Raw genomic sequence first — 21,561 nt, 5'->3', positions numbered from 1 at the left:
AGAACTTTTCTTGAAATTTGGATTGAGCAGCGTTAATGGCCTTTGCATCAGATGAAGGCTTAGTTACTTCGTTCGATAATCATTCAAACTTGGAATAAAATCAAAGCAATCTAATCCACAAAATGACCTCAAGTGAATCTCGGAACTATTATAAATTACGAAAACTGAAACAATTGATAGTATGTATACTTCGTAAATATTAACACGCTCACGTCTATTTTAGTATTTTAAAATCATTTGCACCCGCTTAACAGTTGTAACATTAATTACACCCGCAATACTTCTAAATAGAGTCCATTGTCGCCCTCAAGTAACGGACATGTAAATTACATATCAAAGTTTTAAGTTTAAAACAAAAGTAATGAAGTTTAACCTCTTATTCATATTAAAGTCTAGGATGGGAAAAAGAAAAAAGAGTCTGATAATAAGAAGGTGAATAACATAAGAAAGCCAAAAAAACTCAAACACTATTAAGTTGTTGGTTGAAATTTTCGATTTTCTCAGATTGGGTATGAGCGACGGCTGTTGATAACCCGATGTAACTGGGTTGTTTCTCTCTTTCCGCCATTATCTTTTTGGTGGATTTATAGTATGCACCATATAATATTAACTGCGCCAATCCAAATAGACATCCAATCCCATTTGGTATCTACAAATGTCCATTATTAAAAGAACAAAAATTAGTAAAATTATCTATATTCTTCATTTAAAAAACAGAGAACCAATTTAAAATTTACAGTCCTACATAAATCTTTATTTCATCTTCATTTTATGAAAATTCTTTCTTTTTCACAAAAATATTATCAATTTTATAGTTGAAACATGAGATTTTTGAAGAAAGAGAAGAAGGGAAAACTCACAGCCATGAATGGGTCGAAAGGCATGACTGCATAGATTGTCCAAATGCTTGCATTGAGAAATCCAGCTACCGATAGCCAAAACGGCATGAACTCCACACTTTTTGTCTTTATTACCATTTTCTTTTTGTATAATTATTTTGCCAACAAAAAAAAAAAAAAAAAAAAAAGAGAGATCAGCTTGTAGTTTATTAGTTTAGGATTTTACCATAGTTTAGTCAAAAACAAATTTTAATAAATCCAATCAACAAATATAATAGATATAATTAATTAGAGACAAAAACATTTATTAATTCCCAAAAGCAATTAAATGAGTCATTTAATTTTGTGGAGAAGATGATAGAAATGTAACGTACCATGACAGATAATGGAGAAGCGTACATCATAACGTTGAAAACGCAACACACGATTCCAACACTCATCGTTCGTTTCTCGGTAGTGTGTTGGAGTGTAAAGACCAAAACAGATAGAATAGCTATAAACGCGGTTTCAGCCGCTAAAACAGCAGATATTACCAACCGTTGTTTTTGGCGACCGCAATAAACAAAAAAGATGGTAAGGAAAACAATTTCGATCACGATCCCCGTGCCGTTGATTGTAACGACCAACATACTGTCGGGATGCACCGCAGGGAGCCCATAAAGAACCCAAACCAGACAGTTTATGAGAGTCGCTAAATATGGTATTGGTGAATATGCCTCCACTGACTTCTTTTTCACTATCCGGACAAATGTTGGCCTGATGATATAATGAGAGATTAATTATTTTAGTTAATTGTTAATTAATGTAGTTTATAATTAGTCACTATTAATTATAAATACTTTAACTTCTCTATTGTTTTGGAAGAAAATTTTAACTTTAGACTACAAAATATTGTGATTACTCAGAAAAAAAAAAAGGCTTTATAGTGATGAAAGAAAAACAAATCTTAGATCTTTCAAGAGGACCATGCCTTAAAATTTATGGAAACAATTTTGGTTTTATTTAAGGAACCCAATTATACTTATTTAAATCATATAGCAAATACTTACGTTGGTGACAAGAACAGACATAAAGCAATGGCGTTTCCTGCAAACAAGATGATCACAAGTTAAGAAGGAAAAAAAAAATATTTGATGTATTCGTGAAATAAGTTGTAGATGTGGAAGAACTGGACTAACCTATGATTCCGACAATCTTCCGAAGAAGGTTAAGATGTGCAAGCACCATAATTTTTAATGTAATTGGTGGTGATGGAAGAAGAAACAAAAAAAAAAAAAATTGATTAAATGATTTGAGAAACCATATCTTAGGTTTGATAAATCAGAGAAGAGAGTTGGTCGATTGGGTGGTGTTTAAATAGAGATGGAACATAAAGATACAATCATACAAATGTTATATGATATGATGACATTACAAATGATATGCATATAGGTGTGATTCTGTGTGCGAATACAATGCATGCACCGTGTGAAGGGGAAAAAAAAAGTTAAGTAAGTCACTGGATCTCGTCTTTTAGTTTTAAGAGGGTATTGAATTAAACACACACACTTATGAGACTTGTATATATAGGACAAATATCTTGGTAAGTAGTCATTTGTTTCACTCTGTAAAAGATATTTAAAGTATTTACATATAGATTAGGAAATTATTTATATTTTATTTTGCGGTTTTTAATTAAAACATTATTTCATTGTCTATGTAAGAAAATTTCAACTAACAATTAAAAATTTGTAGAACATAAATGGTCAGAAAATATAAAATAATAATAACAATTTCACATTATAAATTAGAAATATCATAAAATAAATATTTTTTTAAAAAAACATCACTTAATATATTCCCTCAGTTTCCCAAAAAAATATTATTTTGGTTTCATGCTGAGTATCGTTTGTATTTAACGCAGATTTTTAAACATATCCAACTTAGAAAGAGGAAAAGTTATTTAGTGTATTAATATATGATAGAACATAAATTTATTTAAAAGAACATAAAAATTTGTGTGAAATAAAGTTAGAATGATACTCTTCGTTCAAAAAAAAAAAAAAAGTTAGAATGATACTCTATGTGAAATAGTGGAAATGGTATGAAGGGAGTATATAATATTTTAACCATCATATAATAGACTAGCAGTGAAAGAGTTGTTATGTACTTAAGACACTTGAAATAAATAATTAGACTTTTTGCTACAACGTCAATGATAGTAGATTGGCTGATACTATCAATCTTTATTATATAGATGTACAATTATTATTCAACGTTAGTTTTGTATATTATAAGTATTATAAGACCAATAAAAAATTATAGCATGTTAAAAAATTATATTAAATTTTATTTGGCTTTATCTCATTGAGTAATTTTGTTGTGAGTTCATTATAAATGCATTTATTTGGCACATATCAAATTTAATTTTAATTTTGAGATGTTAAAAGAATAATGGAACTTTAATTTGGTGAGATTTTTTTCTTTCTTTTTTAAAGAAAAAAAAACTGACTTTACTCGACTGTTTTTTAGATCTTACCATTGTAAACGAAAAAATTATTTGTGAACTTATAGGCAATTTTTAAGCACTACACGACGAGCTGTGTTAGGTTTGATCATATTTATGTCATCAGTTTTGCATTTGATACGAAACACTCATTTAGAAAAACCACTCAGATTGCTATAGATTCCGACTAGTTACGTAAATGTAGTAATACAATATGAGCGTGAGATATTTCTATGGAGAACACTATGAAAGAGATAAGAGAAGATATTGAGCATAGATATTTTGGATTTTATCTCCTCTAAATTTCACATTGAAAACTTCATCTTCAATATCTTATTACTAAATTATCAAGTCAAAATCGAATAATTTGTGGAAGCTTAATTCAAATAGAGAGAATAACAAGTGATTTGTAACTTTTTTTTTTCTAAACATAATCTAAAATCCTACTTTCAATACATCCCCTTAATTTGGTTCTCTTCGTCATGCCCACTTAATTTGGTACAATTCACAGGTAAAATTAGGGGTTTTGGCATAGAAGAATATTACTTACCCAAGAATGTTAGTAATATATGCTCGCTCTATCTGATCATCCGGACAACAACCCCAAATTCAACCCATAACACAAGTTACTTCTCATCCTAAAACAAGTCTAAGTGTCAATAAAATTTGACATAATCGGTTGATTTACCAAGAATAAATGTGGTGAAAATTTTCTTCAAAAAATAATTAAATATGTTCAAATATTTTTTTTTATCAACAAAAACATAAGAACCTCACGTTGAAGAAAGAGTAGGCCATTAGGACGTGATGGTTAAGTGGACTCCAACGTTTATACTAGGAAATGTGATTGGATGTACGTCTATATCCATGCAACAAACAAAAAAGCCATCTATATGTGTTTAGATGTGTATGAAATTGTATATGATCTCTGTTTATTTCCTTGCAAGAAAACACAAGACATCTACATTTATATACGCAACTAAATTTTTGATAGAATAAACCTCTAAGAATGATGTAAAAGGACATCTACCAACACACATTTTAACGTTCAGAGCATCTATTCATCTATTATCTATATATACATAATAAAACAAACAGAAATATCTAAATTCAAAAAAAAAAAAAAACAGAAATATCTAAAGGCTATGTACATAATATCGTTTCCTAGTCTAGTAACCTAGTTTGAGTAAACAATAATTACAATGCTAATTAGAGTTAGGGTTAGAGTAGGTTTGAATTAACCTGTTTTTTGTTTTCGAATTAACACAAAAAAAAAAAGTTGAAAAAGAACCTTTCAAAACATCCTTCACCATTTTATTAAGTTAGAAACAATATGTTTTGGCCAAGTCACTTGAGAGTACTTATGTTTTGTTTGAGACAATTGCCTTGCACGCAAATGTACCGGGGTGAAAATTGTTATCTAAAGGATTTATCTTCAAAAGGTTTTTTTGTTTACTTTTTATCTTCGAGAGGATTGTATCCATCTTCATTGTTCCTTACACGTGCAAAAGAGAACAGATCACCATGACAAAAAAATCAAATGTGAACAAGTCTGATACGTAGGATCCTTGTATCCTTTATGAGTACTCTTTGTTCGAATCCTGATGAGGGGTCGAGTAATAAAATAGAATGCGTCTAAAATCTTTACACTTTTTAGCCACAATACCTAATGTTTAGGAACCAAAGTAGAAGGTGGACTTACGTATTGCTCGGGCTTTCATAAGATCAAACTTAAACGCCTATAAAGAGATTGCACCTAGACTTTTATTAGAAGTCTACTACTTAGATGAAACTTTATGTGCAAATCCTAATTTAAAGGGACAATTATTTGGAATTTGTTAGAAAGTCGTACTCACTCTGTTCCTAATTAATCTATTTTTTAGACCTTTTACACATATTAAAAAAGTATTTTAAATGCATTACTCTTTTGTGTTTTAATATTTTCTATAACTCTATCTAAACCAATAACATATGATACTCCTTTGTCTCTGATAAATTGATGTTTTGTAATTTTTTTTTGTCCCACAAATATTGATTTTCTATAATTTTGAATTAACTAAAGTTAATATTTTGTAAATTTCAAGAAATAATCATTTAAATTTCTAAACTATTATTGGTCTTCAATTAAACAATATATATTTAGTGAGAGAAAATAATTTATTTAAAATCAATAATCATTGTTTTTTTAAAATGTGTAAAATCTTCTAAACATCAATCTTTCGGGGACAAACTGAATAGTTATTTTTCTTAAAATTTACAATTCATCTTCGATAACTATTAAAAAAGTGCATAGATAACTTTATCTAAACCAATGCATGGTAATTGGTGATTGTGATTGTGATTGGTAATTTACTATGCATAGTAATTACCATGCATTGGTTTTTGGATATAAAAGCTTGTTTGATGTATGTGGGCTTTGGACCTTTCGGTGAAGCGTCCTGATCTAATTACGGTATTAAGTTTCAATTGGCATGGATGACAAATCAAATTTGGACAAGTGAAAAGGAAAAGACTTGCAAGTATAATATAAGTTTGCACAAACATTCATGTAAAAATATAATTATCAAATAACAAAAAGTGATTGAATTAAAGAAATTCTCAAACTTGAACAAACAGGCTCACCACCACCTTGGCAGTAGAGTATTTCACCAAACTCAAATAATAAACACTATACATGAAATTAATTCATCAACCTCAGATTTATGATACAGAAAGCAAAAAAAAAAGATCAGATAAAAAAATAACAATTATAATAAAATATAATATTGAATATATATGTGGATTGATTTATTATTATATATGAATTATTACTCTCTTTTTTTTCTCAGAACTTGAAACCGAGGCTGGGCCATTTCTTAGCAGAAGACTCTTTCTTGGCAGGTCTTGCGTTTGGATCAATCAGATTCTGGAGAGACTTGGCTTTGTAGTTTCGTGACCGCCCAGCTTCCTTCAAAAGCTCGGCCAAACGCTTCTTCTCATCCTCGAAATCCGGATTCGCAGTCCCGAGCTTCTCCTCTCTCAGCTTCAGAACCTGCTCTAATATCTCAATCGCATCCTCTATTCTGCAAATTACATAACCATCAAAGGATGTCTAATCTAGTTTAACCAAATCAAATGCAACTGTATAAAGTCAGATACTGTTTTCTAATTTTATATCCGTAAGAACCATAGCCATAATAGAAATGCAAATCAATTGATGAAAAAACCTAGTTAGGCACTCCTAGTTTTCATATCGTATCGACCGGTTATATATTCCAGTTTAGGTAAGTTCACACATTTTGACCCAAACCAGTTATGATTATGGTTTTGGTAAACCAGCAGATCATCAATGCTATCTCAGATAGATTTCAATAATAAATTACCTTCCCATGGCGTCATAGGTAGCAGCCAGATTGCTGTAAACACCGAGCGTGTCCTGATCGCAAGGTCCACGTTCTAGTTCAAGAATTCCTCTTGCTTCTTCAAACAGCTCACCAGCCTCATCAATCTTGAAAAGCTGAACGCAGGCAAGTCCCATCTGGTTTAATACAACTCCGAAGAAGGCAGATTTCTCACCCGCTGCCCGTAGCTTCGTCACAGCGCTCTCAAACGCGTTTCTTGCATCCTCGTACCTCCCCAACGTGTAATACATAACTCCCATCCGTGCCTCTAACCCTGCAAGAATTTTACATACAAAGCCAAACTAATGTAAAGAAAGGTTGGAGTGAAGATGAAAATCTAATGCTCATATTGCTAAACACTCCCATCTAAATTCCGTTTTCTTGTCTGAATACAATCTACATTCCAAATACAACAGCTTCGATAAGCATTTAGATCCATTATACCTATGATTCTTCAACAATAACCTTACTCTTCAGTAAGCCTAAAACAAGTGGATCACTACTTATATGCTTGACAACACAAAGATCACTACTTAACATTCAATTTCAGACAGATGTGCATAGCAATCCAGCATAAAGAACATTCACTAATTTGATAAAACTTACCTGCAATGGCGCTCTGTTGTCCTGGTTTATCCTCGAGCAACTTCATCGACTTCTGAAGTAGTTTCAACGCTTCTTCAGGTTCATCCACAGACTCATAAATCGCAGAAATCTCAGTTAATCCACCAGCAATCTCCTCCACAGTTGTCCCAGGCACAGGCTTGTTGTATATCCTCAAAGCATTCTCACAGTATGACTTAGACTCCCGGAGTTTCCCTGTCCTATGGTAAAGCTCAGCCAACCTAACAAACACTGATGCAACCGTCGGATGACTCTCTCCTTTAGACGACTTGAACACAGTGAGAGCCTTCTGATACGAGAACACAGCTTCATCAAACCGACACAGCGACATGTAAATATTCCCAATACTAACATCAATCGACGCAACCTCAGATTCTTGCCCACTCGCAATCATAGCCATACTAGCAAGAACAAGATGCTCTAGCGCGTTTTCGTAATCCCCTTTAGCCTCATAGATAATTGCCATCAGTCTCCTATCAGCTGCCTCCTCCAGTGAGGCTGGTTCACTATGAGCTCGGTGGATTTCTAGAGTCTTCTTGCATAGCTCTTCAGCTTTATTGAACTGCATTGCTTGAACATAAGCTTCTGCCAAGTACCTGAAACAGTTATTGAAATCTATAAAACTTAGATCTAACTCAAAAAATAGAAACTTTTAAGTAACCAGTAAATGCTTTTTAATTAAGAACCTGCAAGTTTCTCCAACTCGTGGATCCGTATCGCCCAGAGTCTGGATCTGGATCTTGAGACCTTCTTCATAACAAGCAATAGATCTATCGATCTGACCAAGCATAGAGAACGTATCACCAAGCTGCATATGACCAGAGAAGGCAGCGAGAGAGTGGTCAGGGCCACGAGTTGGATCAGGGACTTGAATAGCTCGCTCAAGTGGTGGTACAGCTTCATCGAACCGACCGAGACTACAGTAAATAGCAGCGAGAACGTGAAGACTCATGGCTAGGTCAAGAACAGGTCCACCATCGCTACCGCCGGGGATAGGCGGAGCAACGGCGGCGCAACATCTCTCAAACGATTTGGTTGCTCGGATCGCGTAGTCCAACGCTTTGTTAGGACCTTCGCCTGAAGCAATGGCGTCGCGAGCTAATTTGAGAAGGAAAGGACCGAGATCTGGATTGTCTAGAGATGGATCGTCGACGTCGACTACGGCTGCTGCGGCGGAGGAGGATAGGTTTGGGGAATCTTTTTTGCCGCTGGATCTGCCTGGTGATGGTTTGGATCGAGATGATGTAGAGGAAGGGGTCTTCTTCATCGGAGTTCGCGGCGGGTTTGAGAGAGGTTGCGTGTCTGGCACGGACACACGTAGCGGTGGCGCGTCGGCTGGCGTTTTGACTGAGACGAGACCTGGCATTGCTGGCATGAATGTGTGTGTGAGAGAGAGAAGATAGAGAGGAAGAGAGAGTAATGGCGGATTTCGTTTTGGATCGAATTGAGATCTCTTCCAAGTGGGGAAGGAGACGACGAGTCAGTCAGTGAAAGAGGTAAGGGCAGTTTCGTAATAATGGTTTTGATTGGAGGATATAACGGTCATATATGCTGTTGGAAAATAAATACTGGTAATACTATTTTTATTATTTTCCTTAATCAAAAACAAATAATAGATTTTTGTACTTAATGAAGACAAGTCTTTTATAATGGTCTGAAAAGCATCATCGGCTTGGTCAGCCTTTACTTAACGTTGGATACCCACAGTCAGAAGACCGAATTCAGATATAGATGGTAAAGGAAGATCAAGTTACTCAGCTTGACCTACTTGACTCAGCGGTTAGAGTATGACTGGGGTTGAAGTGGACCGCTGCAAATCAATTTTATTTGTATACAAAAATAGTATGTAGATCGTCTATAGCGGTTTTCTTTATGTATTTTTTGAACTGTATCAATGCGGACTAAACTTATAAATAATAAATAGAAAGTGTTTTAATCCACTGATGAATTTATCCGTTATGACCGTTGTAACCATTCACACAATATTTTGTAAGTTCGGCAATCACAATTTGACAAACATAACAAATTAATAAATATATTGATCAATAAAAATAGTAAATTTAACATATTGAGTTTTGATGTCTTAAAAATAAATAAGAATACCCAAAAAAAACTTAGAAAACACAGTTATAGATATTATAATTAAAAAAAAAAAAAAAAAAAAAAACTTAATGAGGACAGACAAAGAGAATAAAGCAAAATTTTCCAATTGGATATTATTTTGGTTGATACATGGCTTCATCATCATCATCTTTGGTTGTACTCACATACACTACTAAACTAGTAGTTGCAGTGGTAGGTAAAATCACCGTCAACAACCAAGTTCTACGTCTCTCAAAACAAGACTATTCCCAACCATTATGATACTACCAAGTGGAAATTGACAGAGAAGATAGACTCGTGCCAGCTATTAAACAAATACAACTTTTTAAAAAACAAAAAATGTCAGCTTGGTTTTTTGGTAATGATGGACCAACAAATTAATTAAGACTTTTTTTAATCATTTTTTTAGGTAGATAAAGGTAATATAAAGTGAACTAAAACCAGCTCGGTTTGTGTTGTGTTAATCCATAATCTATCATGTGATAAGATACGCTTGACGGTCTATGTCACCAAAATTACAAACAAACTTCTATATCATTCTAATTTTTTATTCTTGAGATTTTTAGTTAATTTGATTTTATGTCAGAGTTTCTTCGATGATTGAATTTGTTAGTCGATCAAATATTAAAATACTTAGATAATCAAATAAAAAAGTCTGTTCCGTTTTTTAGAATCCTTCGTATAAACTCTATATTGAAAATTTCCAATATTTATTTTAACTCAATAACACTCCAAAAATAATTATGTATCAAATTAATAATATATGTCACAAAGAGTTTATACGAAGGAAAAAATTATGTATCAAATTAATAATATGCCACAAAGAGGAGCACTATTTTCAATAGGTCCAACTGTTGGGTGTAAGTTCACATCTCGGCCCACTATTCTTCTTTCACCCTTTTGTTGCGTTTCACTACTTGGGCTTGTATTTTGGCCCATTCTGTGATTCTTGCTTGCTTGATATCTCTGTTTCTACTCAATTTAGACGATACCTACACGCTTGCTAGTTGTTTCCCCAACTCGGGTACTTCATTGATTCCATGGAGACTCCTAATTCTTGCCACTGGTCGTTGCTTCCTGTCGATATCTTGATATCTCTTTTCGAACGGTTGAGTTTTGTAGATTTCCACCGAGCTAAGATCGTGTGTAGGAATTGGTATATGTGCTCGAAACAAACGTTGCACAAGAAAACTGGATCTCCATGGCTGATACTGTTTCCAGAAGATGGTTGCGTGCTATACAACCCAGACGAAGATAGGGTTTACAAGACAAAGAGAGACTTTTCAGGGACTCGATTCCTATCAAACTCAGGTAACTTGTTCCTCACGCTAGATTCTGTATCCAACCTCTTTATCATAGACGTGTTTAGCGAGAAGAGGATCGACCTTACACCTCTAGACTCAATCAATGGCGGTGGTATTTTTACTCTTAAGCGAGTAGGAGATAAAAATTTCAGAGAGATATTAACTAGTACTGGTGGCTTAAGTTGCATTCGAAGTGTGGTAAATCTGAGAGGTATTTTGTGGGTAGACGAGAAGAAGAAGGAAGAATACACACAGTTGCATGGCTATTCGATGGTGTTCGTGATGGTGCCTGTTATATAGCCTTTTGCAAGAACGGGGAAGATCATTACCGTACCATTCCAACGCTGGCCGATGTTCCCAGATGGTCACGAGGCATATGTGAATCTGATATGGTACTCCGGGGGGATATGCTTTACGTCTTCACGTATGGTCGATACTATCGAGTCCTGGATTTGCAAGAAGGATTCAGTGATGTTGAGTCCAACATTGAGAATTTATCCCAAACTTTTCCGAGTAGTGATAATGAAATCTATAATGGAGCATATTTTAAGCAAACCATTGCTGTTACAACATCTGGAGAGGTTTTGTTGGTGAAGAGGATCGTTTATGTCTTTATGAGGTAACCTCTGGAGTAGCTATGATCTGCTTCCACATCTACAAGAAAGTTCCTAATCCAGATCCGGACGAGCTTGTCTACAAACCAAACGTGTATGTTGAGGTATATTCTCTAGGTGATGAGGCCCTCTTTATGGATACGGGTATCACTGTGCCTGCTGACCATAGTCTTGGTATTGAACCAAACTCCATCTATTTCACGCGTCTTGCCCGTTTACGTAATGGTATAGTGGAACCTTCACACTTGTCCCAAGACATATGTGTGTTCAATCTTGAAACAAAGAAACTCACACGCTTTCCTAACCTCTCTTACTTAAAGCCCAAGGATGCTCGATGGTTTCTCACGTCTTAATTAGCTTTCTTTCTGACTTTATTTTAAGGTTATGTTCTGTTATATTAGATCCTTGTGTGGTTTATCTCTTGCAAACAAAAACGCTTCTCCATGGTGTCTCCTTGGCTCTTGATTTGTTTCATATGGTTCTTTTTGTGTTTGACTATAATCTATATGAATTAAAAACATGATCTGAATGTACTATATTCTAGCAGTATATTACCTAGTTTAATATAATGTTTATACTATACTTAATGGTAAAAACTATCAGTTTTCATTCCTTACTCATAAAGATTGAGATCGAAAATCTTTTTATGAGCATAACAAAGTGAGTTGAGAACATGCAGTTTAACAAACAAAACAAAAAGAAAGCGTAAGGATAGTGCAACGTTCATAATGTGTGGTCTTCCAACGTAAAAAAACGCTGATATAAAATTTCATGGAGGCAATATAGCTAGGTTATGAGATATTAAGTCAAAATCGGTGTCCTTCTGAACCATAGAGACTTGTATCTAAAACTGTCGTTTAACCATGATGTGAAAATTTTGTAAAAAAATAGGAGACTTCACTCTTTGATTTTCATTAAAAACAAGAATATTGCTCCAGAAGAGATAACCAACAATTTATTGTACCGGAACATGATGTACTATTGTTGTGTTATGTTTAACTAGATAAACACCTGCGCTAGGCTATGGGACTTTTTTTTTTTAAAATTAAATTTATTTTAATATTAGTATATTACTATGATTAGTTAAAAAATTTAAAAGCATCTAAGATTTGGTATTTTACAATTTCTAAAAGTTTAATAGTTTTTATTGATATTTATAGACATTAATAAAAATACATGTTATATATTAGTTTTACAAAATAATAAGTGTAATGTATAGTTAATCTTATTATTTTTATTTTATTCTCTCTTCTTATGTAAATAGCTTTTAACAAATTTTTGATATATCCTATTATATAAATTTTGGTTTTTAAAGTTAGTAACTCATAAGATTGTGACATGTGTCAATTTTAAACTTAGTTTTAACAATTTTTAAACTTTATATAATAAGATATTTTAGCCAATACGGGTTTTCTAAATAACTAGATGAGGATCCGCCCGATGTGCGGGTTTAAAGTTTTATAAATGAAATTAAATTTATTAAAATTTGTTGTATGTTGTATATAAATTTTATTTTTGTTATAATACACTGATTTATATCCATTTACAAATCTTTTATGTATGTTACAAAGTATATTTTTTTACACCTAAATGTACTCTTGTATGTTACAAAAATATTCTTTATCACCATCTAGAAACTGTCTATACAAACACATTAAGCCAAGTATATTACTTTCACATCTGCATAGTTTTTTAATTACTAAAATTGTTGGCTCAAAAATTTTTAAATAAAAAATATATTATATAATATACTAATCAATGATGTATCATCACAATAATGTATGACCACCATGGAGAAAAAATCGGCTCCGCCTTCATCCCTTATGGAGAGAACCTTGCGTCCAACCAGCTACACCATGGAGAGAACTTTGGCTCCGCCTTTCTCCCTTGGAGAGATAACCTTGCTTCCAATCTCCTCCACCTTCCGCTCTTGCGGAGATAACTTTGTGTCCAACCTTCTCTACTATAGGGAGAACCTCGGCTCTGCTCTCCTCCTATGTGGAGAAAATATGTTCACGTCTTTTTGCTATCTCAAAATGGCTTGTTCCGACAACCAATTAAAGTAAAAACAATTTTCTAACTTCACAAAAAAATCTTTTGATAGTAACTAATGTTAAATTTCCCAATGTATTCGTGATAGTAACTATGCCAAAGTGAAAGTAAAATAGTTGGCTTAATGTGTTTATAGATAACATAATATACTAATCAATAATGTATCATCACAATAATGTATGACCGCCATGGAAAAAACCTCGGCTCTGCCTTCATCCCTTATGGAGAGAACCTTGGCTCCATCTTCCTCCCTTGCAGAGATAACCTTGCGTCCAACCTCCTCCACCTTCCTCTGTTGGGTAGATAACCTTGTGTCCAACCTTTTCCACCAAAGAGAGAACCTAGGCTCTGCCCTCATCCTATTTGGAGAGAAAATGTTCACGTCTTTTTGCTATCTCAAAATAGCTTGCTCCGACGACCAATAAACGTCAAAACCTTTTTCAATCGTCACAAAATCTTTTGATAGTAACTAATGCTAAATTTCTCAATGTATTCGTGGAAGTGTCTTTGACACACCGTGATGTAGCCTCTATCTCTGTAACGCTTCAACCGCCACATTGTTTAGTGAGCCCATGTCTACTCTCAGTCCATAGGCCCACCTTCCCAAGTGGGCCCTACATCTATTCCCGGCTTGTGGACCAACCCATATTCGATGGCCGGTTTGTTACGTCTGGGAGTATTTAAAAACTTGATTACCGACCTTACAAATCAACAAAAGATATTTTCTTGTGTTTTGTCCTCACTCGCACAATTTCGACAATCACTTCCAGAAAGGTCATCCATCATGAAGTCCTCTCAAGACCCTTGACTGAAAAAATAAGTGCATTTTGGTAACGTGTGTGACTAAATCAATTCTTTTAAACATTTCTGCAAACCAGGGTGTCAGAGTCTTTGAGCTCCTATGGATCTATCAACTTTTTTTTTTCCAATCTATTTATCTATGTTTGTTGTACGCTTGTGTTTGATTAGCCTATTTTATCAATTCATTAGGTTGATGAGCTTTTATTCATTATCTTCCTTTGGGATTGAATGAATAATGGTAACAATTATGTTTGCAAATAAAAAAGAAGGGTTTATGACTAACCAATCAAGGTTGAGAAATTGAAAGAAAATTAATTTGGCATAATTAAAGAAACAATAGAAAAATATAAGCATGTTAATATATGAATCCCAAATCATTCAAAGATTAAAATATAAATTAAAACAATCTAAAAATACTACAATAAAATTTAAAATACAGTATTAGAAAAAGAAGACTCATATTAATCTTTTTTTTTGTCAACATATTAATCTTACCTATTTCCAACTGAAAAAGGAGAAAGTAGTAGAAAATTTTGATTTAAGAAAATAAGAAAATTTACCTTCCCATTAAAATATATTCCCAATTAAACAAAGTTGAAAGCAATGTTTTTGAATAAATTATTTAAATATGATGTGATCTTTGATTATATAGAAGTGAGTACAAAATTTAGAATTAATAATTAAAAGTATATTTTCCTTAATTATTTTCTCTATTTTTTTTAATAATTAGTCACTTAAAATTAAAAATAAGTAAATAATATTAAAATTTCGAATTTTATGATATATATATATATATATATATAATCTCCTTATAATTATTTTTAATTTGTTTTTTTTTCTAAATTCTGAAATTTTTTCTAATTATCTTTTTACTTTATTAATATATTTTAAAACAAAATATTTTATTTTTGTTGTAATCAAATTCTTCCTATTAAATATTTACACATGTCAAAATCTCATATTGATAGTTTGACACATGTCAAAATCTTGTTAATGGCTAACTTTCAAAACCCAACTTTATATAATAAGATTTAGTTTGTTATAGATTAAGATGCATATATTGTGTTTAATATAAGTTTGTAATTATTCAAGTTAAGGTGTGTAAAAATTAAAATATGGTTTATTATGATGACACAAATAGTTAAATTGTATTTAGAAATAGATATAGTGAATTTCAAATTTGTTTTTAAAAAATTATTTAAATTGTATAGATAATCACTCATATTTGAATTATTATCGATTTATTTATTATTTTTTCCCGCGTATTAATGTGGGCCTTTATCTAGTTTTATATATTTTTCAAGACTAAAATACTTCAAAAACTATAGATTCTTTAGATTTAAAAATATTTATGATGCACAACGATAATTTAAATTTCAAAGGAAATATTTAATATAGTAGATAAAAATAATTATTTTTAAAAAATAACTGAATATTTTATTTTACACCAATTGATTATTTAATATAAAATTATTTTACCAAAAATGTTATATCTCTTCTTCCTTGGACTTTTTAAAGTTATTAATCGATTCCATAACTCAGGGCTAGTAACATACAAAAATAACAAAGTCTGAACGTTAGCAGAATACTAAAATAATTTGACTATTATTCCAACGCAATCACATGTTATAAATATAGCTAAGAATATAAATTTTATATATAGATATATATGTCACTTTTATTTATAAACATGTTTTCTACTTTGATATATTCGATTAATAATTTCATATTATAGAGTGAGACTATAATTTACAAAACTGAAATAATCATATTGAACTCATTATGAAAGATGTTGTCTACTTTTTAAAAATTTAGTATAAAAATGAGGTGTATTATTTCTCTTAACTCTGTGGGTACATATTTTTAACGGGGTGTTAGCTTTAAAATGCTTTAAACTAAGTGTTCTTATTTGTTATGTTTTCATTAGATTTCATTTTCAAAGAGGTTTACATACTCTCAAGAGCTCACTTCAGCTTTTATACTTTTTTTTTGCATTTATATTTTCATTACGATAGTAAAGCTCTTAAAATAGTCTATATAATATTTTTAATATCATTTATTTCACTTTTATTTTTTTTCTTTGTAATACTTGGAATCATGAATTAAAAATAAAATTTGAAAATTTCCAAATTAATAATGCTATATCAACTGTAGAAAAATCTAAAAATATATATATTTATTGTACTTAATTTATTTTTGTTTTTATTTCTACAAATTAAAAATCTATGTGTCATCCACAATTTTTAAAATGATGAAGTCTATTATTTATTTTAATTCTATTGGTTATTTTTTAAAAATTATGTTTTTAATTAAAAACTGATGTGGCAAATTGAAAAGCTGACGTGTATTAATTAAAATGTTTTGATTGGTTAAGTCTTTTAAATGAGGTGTTAAACAATGTGTATATTACAATTTGTTAAACAATGTGTGAAAAAACAACAAAAAAATGTATTTGTGTGAAAAATATTTGTATATTAGCTCAAACTTAAACCCAACATTTTATACAGTGATGTGTAAAATGGTGATGTGTAAGCACTGGAGAGAAACTTATTGTACTTTTATTGTATTGATTATATTCTAAAAAAATTGTGGTATACTATACTTTAGATATCGTATCGTATAAAATGTTGGGTTTAAGTTTGAGTTAATATACAAATATTTTTCACACAAATATTTTTTTTTTGTTTTTTCACACATTGTTTAACAAATTGTAATATACAAATGTAACTGAAAATGGTATGATTTTTCTTCCGGTGTGTCTTTGCAACCTATTTATGAATGATGTTTGAAAAAACCAAAACATTGTCCCGACTAATTATGTACTTACATTATCGATTAATTTCAGCGGCTATATGTCACCAGAATATGCATTAGGTCGAGTGATTTCTGAGAAGTCGGATATATAAATTAAAACTTCGGAGTGTTATGACGACTAAAGATTTTTTTTTTTTTTGTCATCTAGAATTTTATTATTGAAACCATTACAACTGAGGATTACGACTGACGACGTCGCCGTATGCGGAAGAAAGTGTGAAGAACTATGAGAGGTTCTGTCTTTGCGGATTATGAAGATTAGCATAGGAGTCCTGTTACTTTTAGGCAGTTTATTAGAGGAGGAATGAATTTTTGAAGGTTGGCCAAGGGCATCTTCGATTTGTACTAGCAAAGGTTTTCTTGAAGTTAGCATTCCTTATTGGGCTTGGTATAATCCTTCTTTGTCGAGGTTTTTGTTTTGGTATATTTCTGTTATGGGTTTCTCTTTCTATCACTGTAATAACCTTGTATTTTCAGTTGTTAGCTTCTCATATATAGGGCTTTACACTTCGGGATATCTTGTTCTTCTGCCGACTTTAGACTCCGGGGATATCATGACGACTAGAGATTATATCAGGTAAAAAGGTGACAAAGGTTTGTTCGTACTAATAAAAAACACAGCCTTATTGCTTAGTAAGTGTACCTATATAGCCGCTGGTTCGAACAAATATATGTCAAACTTTACAAACATTTTACATCTATCTATATATATAAAGTTGGTTTTTCTCTGTTCTCATTCCTCCACCTCATCACTTCTTATTTTCAATTTTAACAAATAAATCCACATCATCAAAGAAACATAAAATCTAAAGTTAATGCATCAATTACTTCACTTATTTTTGTAATATTTTATTATTATTAAAATAATAATTTCCAATAATTTAAACTAAAATATAAACAAAAACGAAATGCAAAAAAAAATGCAACCAAAAAAAATATCAAAATAAAGTATGAATAAAGATTACATAAATATAAAATTAGATATTTCTATCATAACATATAATAATTGTGTAAATATTTGTAAAAAACTAGAAATAAGAGAAAATTAAAGCTATCATATATTTAATGGAACAACATTTACTTTCAAGAGCTTTTTCAAAAAACAAACAACAAAATTTAAAGGTTTTTTAAATCAAGAGGTTATTCAATTCTTGGTGTTAAATTATAAATTCATGTTATCGATTAAAAGTCGGTATATATTATTATTTTCAATTATAATATAATATAATTAATATATATATGTGTATTTAAAACTTGAGAATATGTTTGTTAGTGTTATATTATAAATTCATGTTATCGTTTAAAACTAGAAGGATTTGGTGCATATTATCATTTAGAATTCTAAATAATATAAATAACTAAAATTGTTTGAGTGGTCTATGTTATTTGTTAAAATTTGTTTTGGTATATCCAAAAAAGGAGAAAAAATTAATCAAGTGCTCAAAAAATAAAATAATGTATATATTTAAGAGAAAGGTATAAGGTTACTTGTAAAATATATAAAGAAAACTTATTATGAACATCACACACACCAAAACATAAATAGTGAAAAATACTAAAATGAAATTTGAGAAAGCTATTTGTAATATTAACGATTATAATAGTAATGGTAGATTGTAGAATTTTAATACAAAATTAAAAAGAGTTTTATTTTTGGATAAATACACATATGTAAAAGTCATAATAATCTTATGAGTTTGTAGATTTAGGATAATCAAAATAAAAGAACACTATATAGAAACATAGTAGACTAAATTTAAAGTAGAAAAAATTATACATGTGAACATAATTTTTTTTTTGTCAGACAAAATGTAATATTTGATGTTATAATATATGTGATCTTTATAGATAGAAACAAGTCCAATTATGAAATTCATTAGTAGGAAGCAAAATTTACTTGTAGTACAACACTGTCAATAAAACCTCACGACAAAGAGCATGTATATTCTATAAAAAAAGGGATGATTTTGAGTTTGGTGTTAATCACTCCGGTGATGTGTTTCCTGAGACGACCAAGTTGAAGGAATATATCAAGTGTTTATACACAAGGTAAACTGATTTAATAACCGGTTCGAACCAGATATTAATTGTTTTGGTCAATGAGATAAATAACATTATATTTGCATAATTTTATATTTTCTAGACATCTTATTTTAAGAGATGAACCAAACTGAAATTCAATCTCATCTCATAGTGTCTTTTAATTTTCAATTTGAAAGACATTTTTAGTAAATTTGAGTTGAATTATCAATTCCTTGTATTTTTCAATCTAAAAGATGTAAAAGATGAATATATATATATATATATATATATATTTTGCTTGTATGATGCTCATATTTTGCTTATTGTTTGCTTAGTTTTCTATTTTTTGTAAACTTTTTTACTCAATTCTAAATATCAACATTAAACTAGATTTTAACCCGCGGTACACCGCGTGCATATAATTTTTTTATTGTTTATATTTTATATTGTATTTGTTTGTTAAATATTGGATGTTTTAGAAATAGAAGAATAACTAAATTTTCTGACTGTTGTTTGTGTGGCTAAATGTTTATATTAATTTTTTAACCTGCAATATACTTTATGACTATTTGTTTGTTTTGTTTAGTGTTTGAGATTCTATTTTAATTTTTAATTATTATAACAAAAAAAGGGATCTAAATACATAGTAAGCCATTTATATGCTATCATTATGTCACATTTTTCCCAATGATTTAATTATTTTACACAATTTTAGTTAAATCAACTTAATTTTTATATGTCAAATATTCTAATACTGATAGCGTTGACAAATAATAAAATGAGGATTTAACCCGTGTTAGTACAAATTGAATAATATTTTATTAATTCCAACATGTTCTCTTTATAACTCATCTACTATATAACCATATTATATAGTATTTTAATTTTTTAAAATTTTACATATTCGTAATATTTTAAAATTTTATTGAGTTTATATATTAGATATTAATTATAATATTTAAATAAGTGTGAATCAAAGTTTTTATTACGTTAAGAATCAAAGCTCACACGTTTTGAAAAATAAAATAGGAATCAAATTGTTATTTTCTTTGTTTGCAAAAAGGATTCAGAGATAGAATATCTTCAATACACAATAGAAAGTGTGGTTAAATATATGATAATTTATGTTTCCATATTAATTATGTTGTACTTTTTTAGTTGGAATAGTTTGTAAAGTATTTAGGTAATACAATCTAAAGTAATGTTATTTTTGGAAATATTTTAGCGATTAACTTTGTAAATAAGTTTTTAAATAAATACAAATCAAAGGATATATCCCAAAATGTACTTCAAAAAAAAAATATATACATAGGTATTACAATACTGTCATCCTTTGATTGTAAACATCTTACCACCGTATGTGGCTAGTCAAATTGTTGCATTTTGGGCTCTTTTTTTCTCATCACTCTGTTTCACTCTCTCTCTTTATCTCTGTTTCAGTTTCATTGTTCCAGAGTGAAAAGAACAATAAACGTTTTACCCATGAAACTACATTGTACAGTAGAACCTCTATAAATTAATACTCGGTAAATTAATAACCTCTATAAATTAATAAATTTCTCCGGTCCCAAGTTGGGACTAGTGTAATTTTAGACATTATTCGATAAAATAATAAATTAATATTTTTTTTGAAAATCTCATGTAAAAATATGGTCCATTAATATTATAAATTAATAATCAAATAAACTAGTATATATATATATATATATATCATAAATTTGATCGTCTCGACCTTATCAATTTTTTAGAGGTTCTACTGTATTAACTTCCCTAACATTACAACATCTCACACACACATTAATTATCGTAGATCTCAGTACTAGACACTTGCAAACTTGTACTTAGACTAGACCATACTTCTAGTTCTAGGTTCTTACACAAGCCACACCACTATTCCTTAGACTACCATAACACTTAAACATCACTCTTGTTAGCTAAGGATACAAGCAAACTCTAACAACTGTACCTTAGCTAACTACACTCTAACAACTTCACTCGGTCATTTCGCCAAGCACATTTTCTCTTTAGGTTTACAGCCTACAGCCCACATTAGTCATTATTACAAAACACAACGCCCAACATCTCCTTATGTTGACTTTGCTCCTTTCTTTGTTGTTGACTCTGACAGCTTCTTCTTTCTACACATTGAATCTTTTCTCTGATCCTCATCTTCTTCTCACAAAATTTTATTCTTAGTTGCAGGATTTAATCAAGAACTCAAATCTCAAAAAAAAAAAAATCCATATAGATTATCCATTTTCATTGATAAAGCCCAAACCTTTTCAAAAATATATGTGACATTTAAGATATACCAGTGTTATTGAATTACATTTTTAACAGAAAATATACACATAAAGTCATAAACAATCACTTTTTGGGGAAAAATATACTTTGATCTGATATATAAAAGAAACTTTTTGGGAAAGAAAAAAAACAATCACTTTTTAAAAAATGTCGATGATGTCGCATAAAAAGTACAACTCATTTTATATTTCCTAAAGAAAAAAATCAAAACAAAACATT

General features: G+C 30.7%; 2 protein-coding genes and 1 pseudogene across 2 annotated transcripts; 1 reads left to right on the top strand and 2 right to left on the bottom strand.

The window, feature by feature from the left end:
• Nucleotides 1-359: 359 nt before the first annotated feature.
• On the bottom strand, nucleotides 360-2,427 carry LOC104737076 (bidirectional sugar transporter SWEET7). The gene is made up of 5 exons (XM_010457174.2): nucleotides 2,018-2,427; nucleotides 1,889-1,925; nucleotides 1,214-1,595; nucleotides 861-980; nucleotides 360-649 (listed from the first exon to the last, which is right to left on the bottom strand). The coding sequence occupies exons 1-5, from the start codon at nucleotides 2,064-2,066 to the stop codon at nucleotides 461-463; spliced, it is 777 nt and encodes a 258-aa protein (XP_010455476.1). The 5' UTR covers nucleotides 2,067-2,427; the 3' UTR covers nucleotides 360-460.
• A 3,465-nt stretch (nucleotides 2,428-5,892) lies between these two features.
• Nucleotides 5,893-8,942, bottom strand: LOC104737075 (protein KINESIN LIGHT CHAIN-RELATED 1). Its single transcript, XM_087482058.1, has 4 exons — nucleotides 8,015-8,942; nucleotides 7,311-7,924; nucleotides 6,687-6,978; nucleotides 5,893-6,386 (listed from the first exon to the last, which is right to left on the bottom strand). Exons 1-4 carry the CDS (start codon nucleotides 8,701-8,703, stop codon nucleotides 6,149-6,151), a joined length of 1,833 nt encoding a protein of 610 aa, XP_087338184.1. The 5' UTR covers nucleotides 8,704-8,942; the 3' UTR covers nucleotides 5,893-6,148.
• Nucleotides 8,943-10,471: 1,529 nt separating this feature from the next.
• On the top strand, nucleotides 10,472-11,772 carry LOC104738365 (F-box protein At5g25290 pseudogene; annotated as a pseudogene).
• The last annotated feature ends 9,789 nt before the right edge of the window (nucleotides 11,773-21,561 follow it).

This window comes from Camelina sativa, chromosome 13 (assembly GCF_030686135.1).
Source record: "Camelina sativa cultivar CO46 ecotype springtype chromosome 13, ASM3068613v1".
Lineage (NCBI taxonomy): Eukaryota > Viridiplantae > Streptophyta > Magnoliopsida > Brassicales > Brassicaceae > Camelina > Camelina sativa.
The sequence above is the reverse complement of the archived record's forward strand: the minus strand, read 5'-3'. Positions and strand labels throughout refer to the sequence as shown.

What these genes read in the sequence shown, in the direction of transcription:
- LOC104737076 (XM_010457174.2), bottom strand. Translation starts at nt 2,066, where the DNA reads ATGGTGCTTGCACATCTTAACCTTCTTCGGAAGATTGTCGGAATCATA. An exon ending in CTTCTCCATTATCTGTCATG is followed by an intron (nt 981 to 1,213) that starts GTACGTTACATT and finishes TTATACAAAAAG; the next exon opens with AAAATGGTAATAAAGACAAA. An exon ending in CTTTCGACCCATTCATGGCT is followed by an intron (nt 650 to 860) that starts GTGAGTTTTCCC and finishes GGACATTTGTAG; the next exon opens with ATACCAAATGGGATTGGATG.
- LOC104737075 (XM_087482058.1), bottom strand. Translation starts at nt 8,703, where the DNA reads ATGCCAGCAATGCCAGGTCTCGTCTCAGTCAAAACGCCAGCCGACGCG. An exon ending in ACAACAGAGCGCCATTGCAG is followed by an intron (nt 6,979 to 7,310) that starts GTAAGTTTTATC and finishes AAATTCTTGCAG; the next exon opens with GGTTAGAGGCACGGATGGGA. An exon ending in ACCTATGACGCCATGGGAAG is followed by an intron (nt 6,387 to 6,686) that starts GTAATTTATTAT and finishes TGTAATTTGCAG; the next exon opens with AATAGAGGATGCGATTGAGA.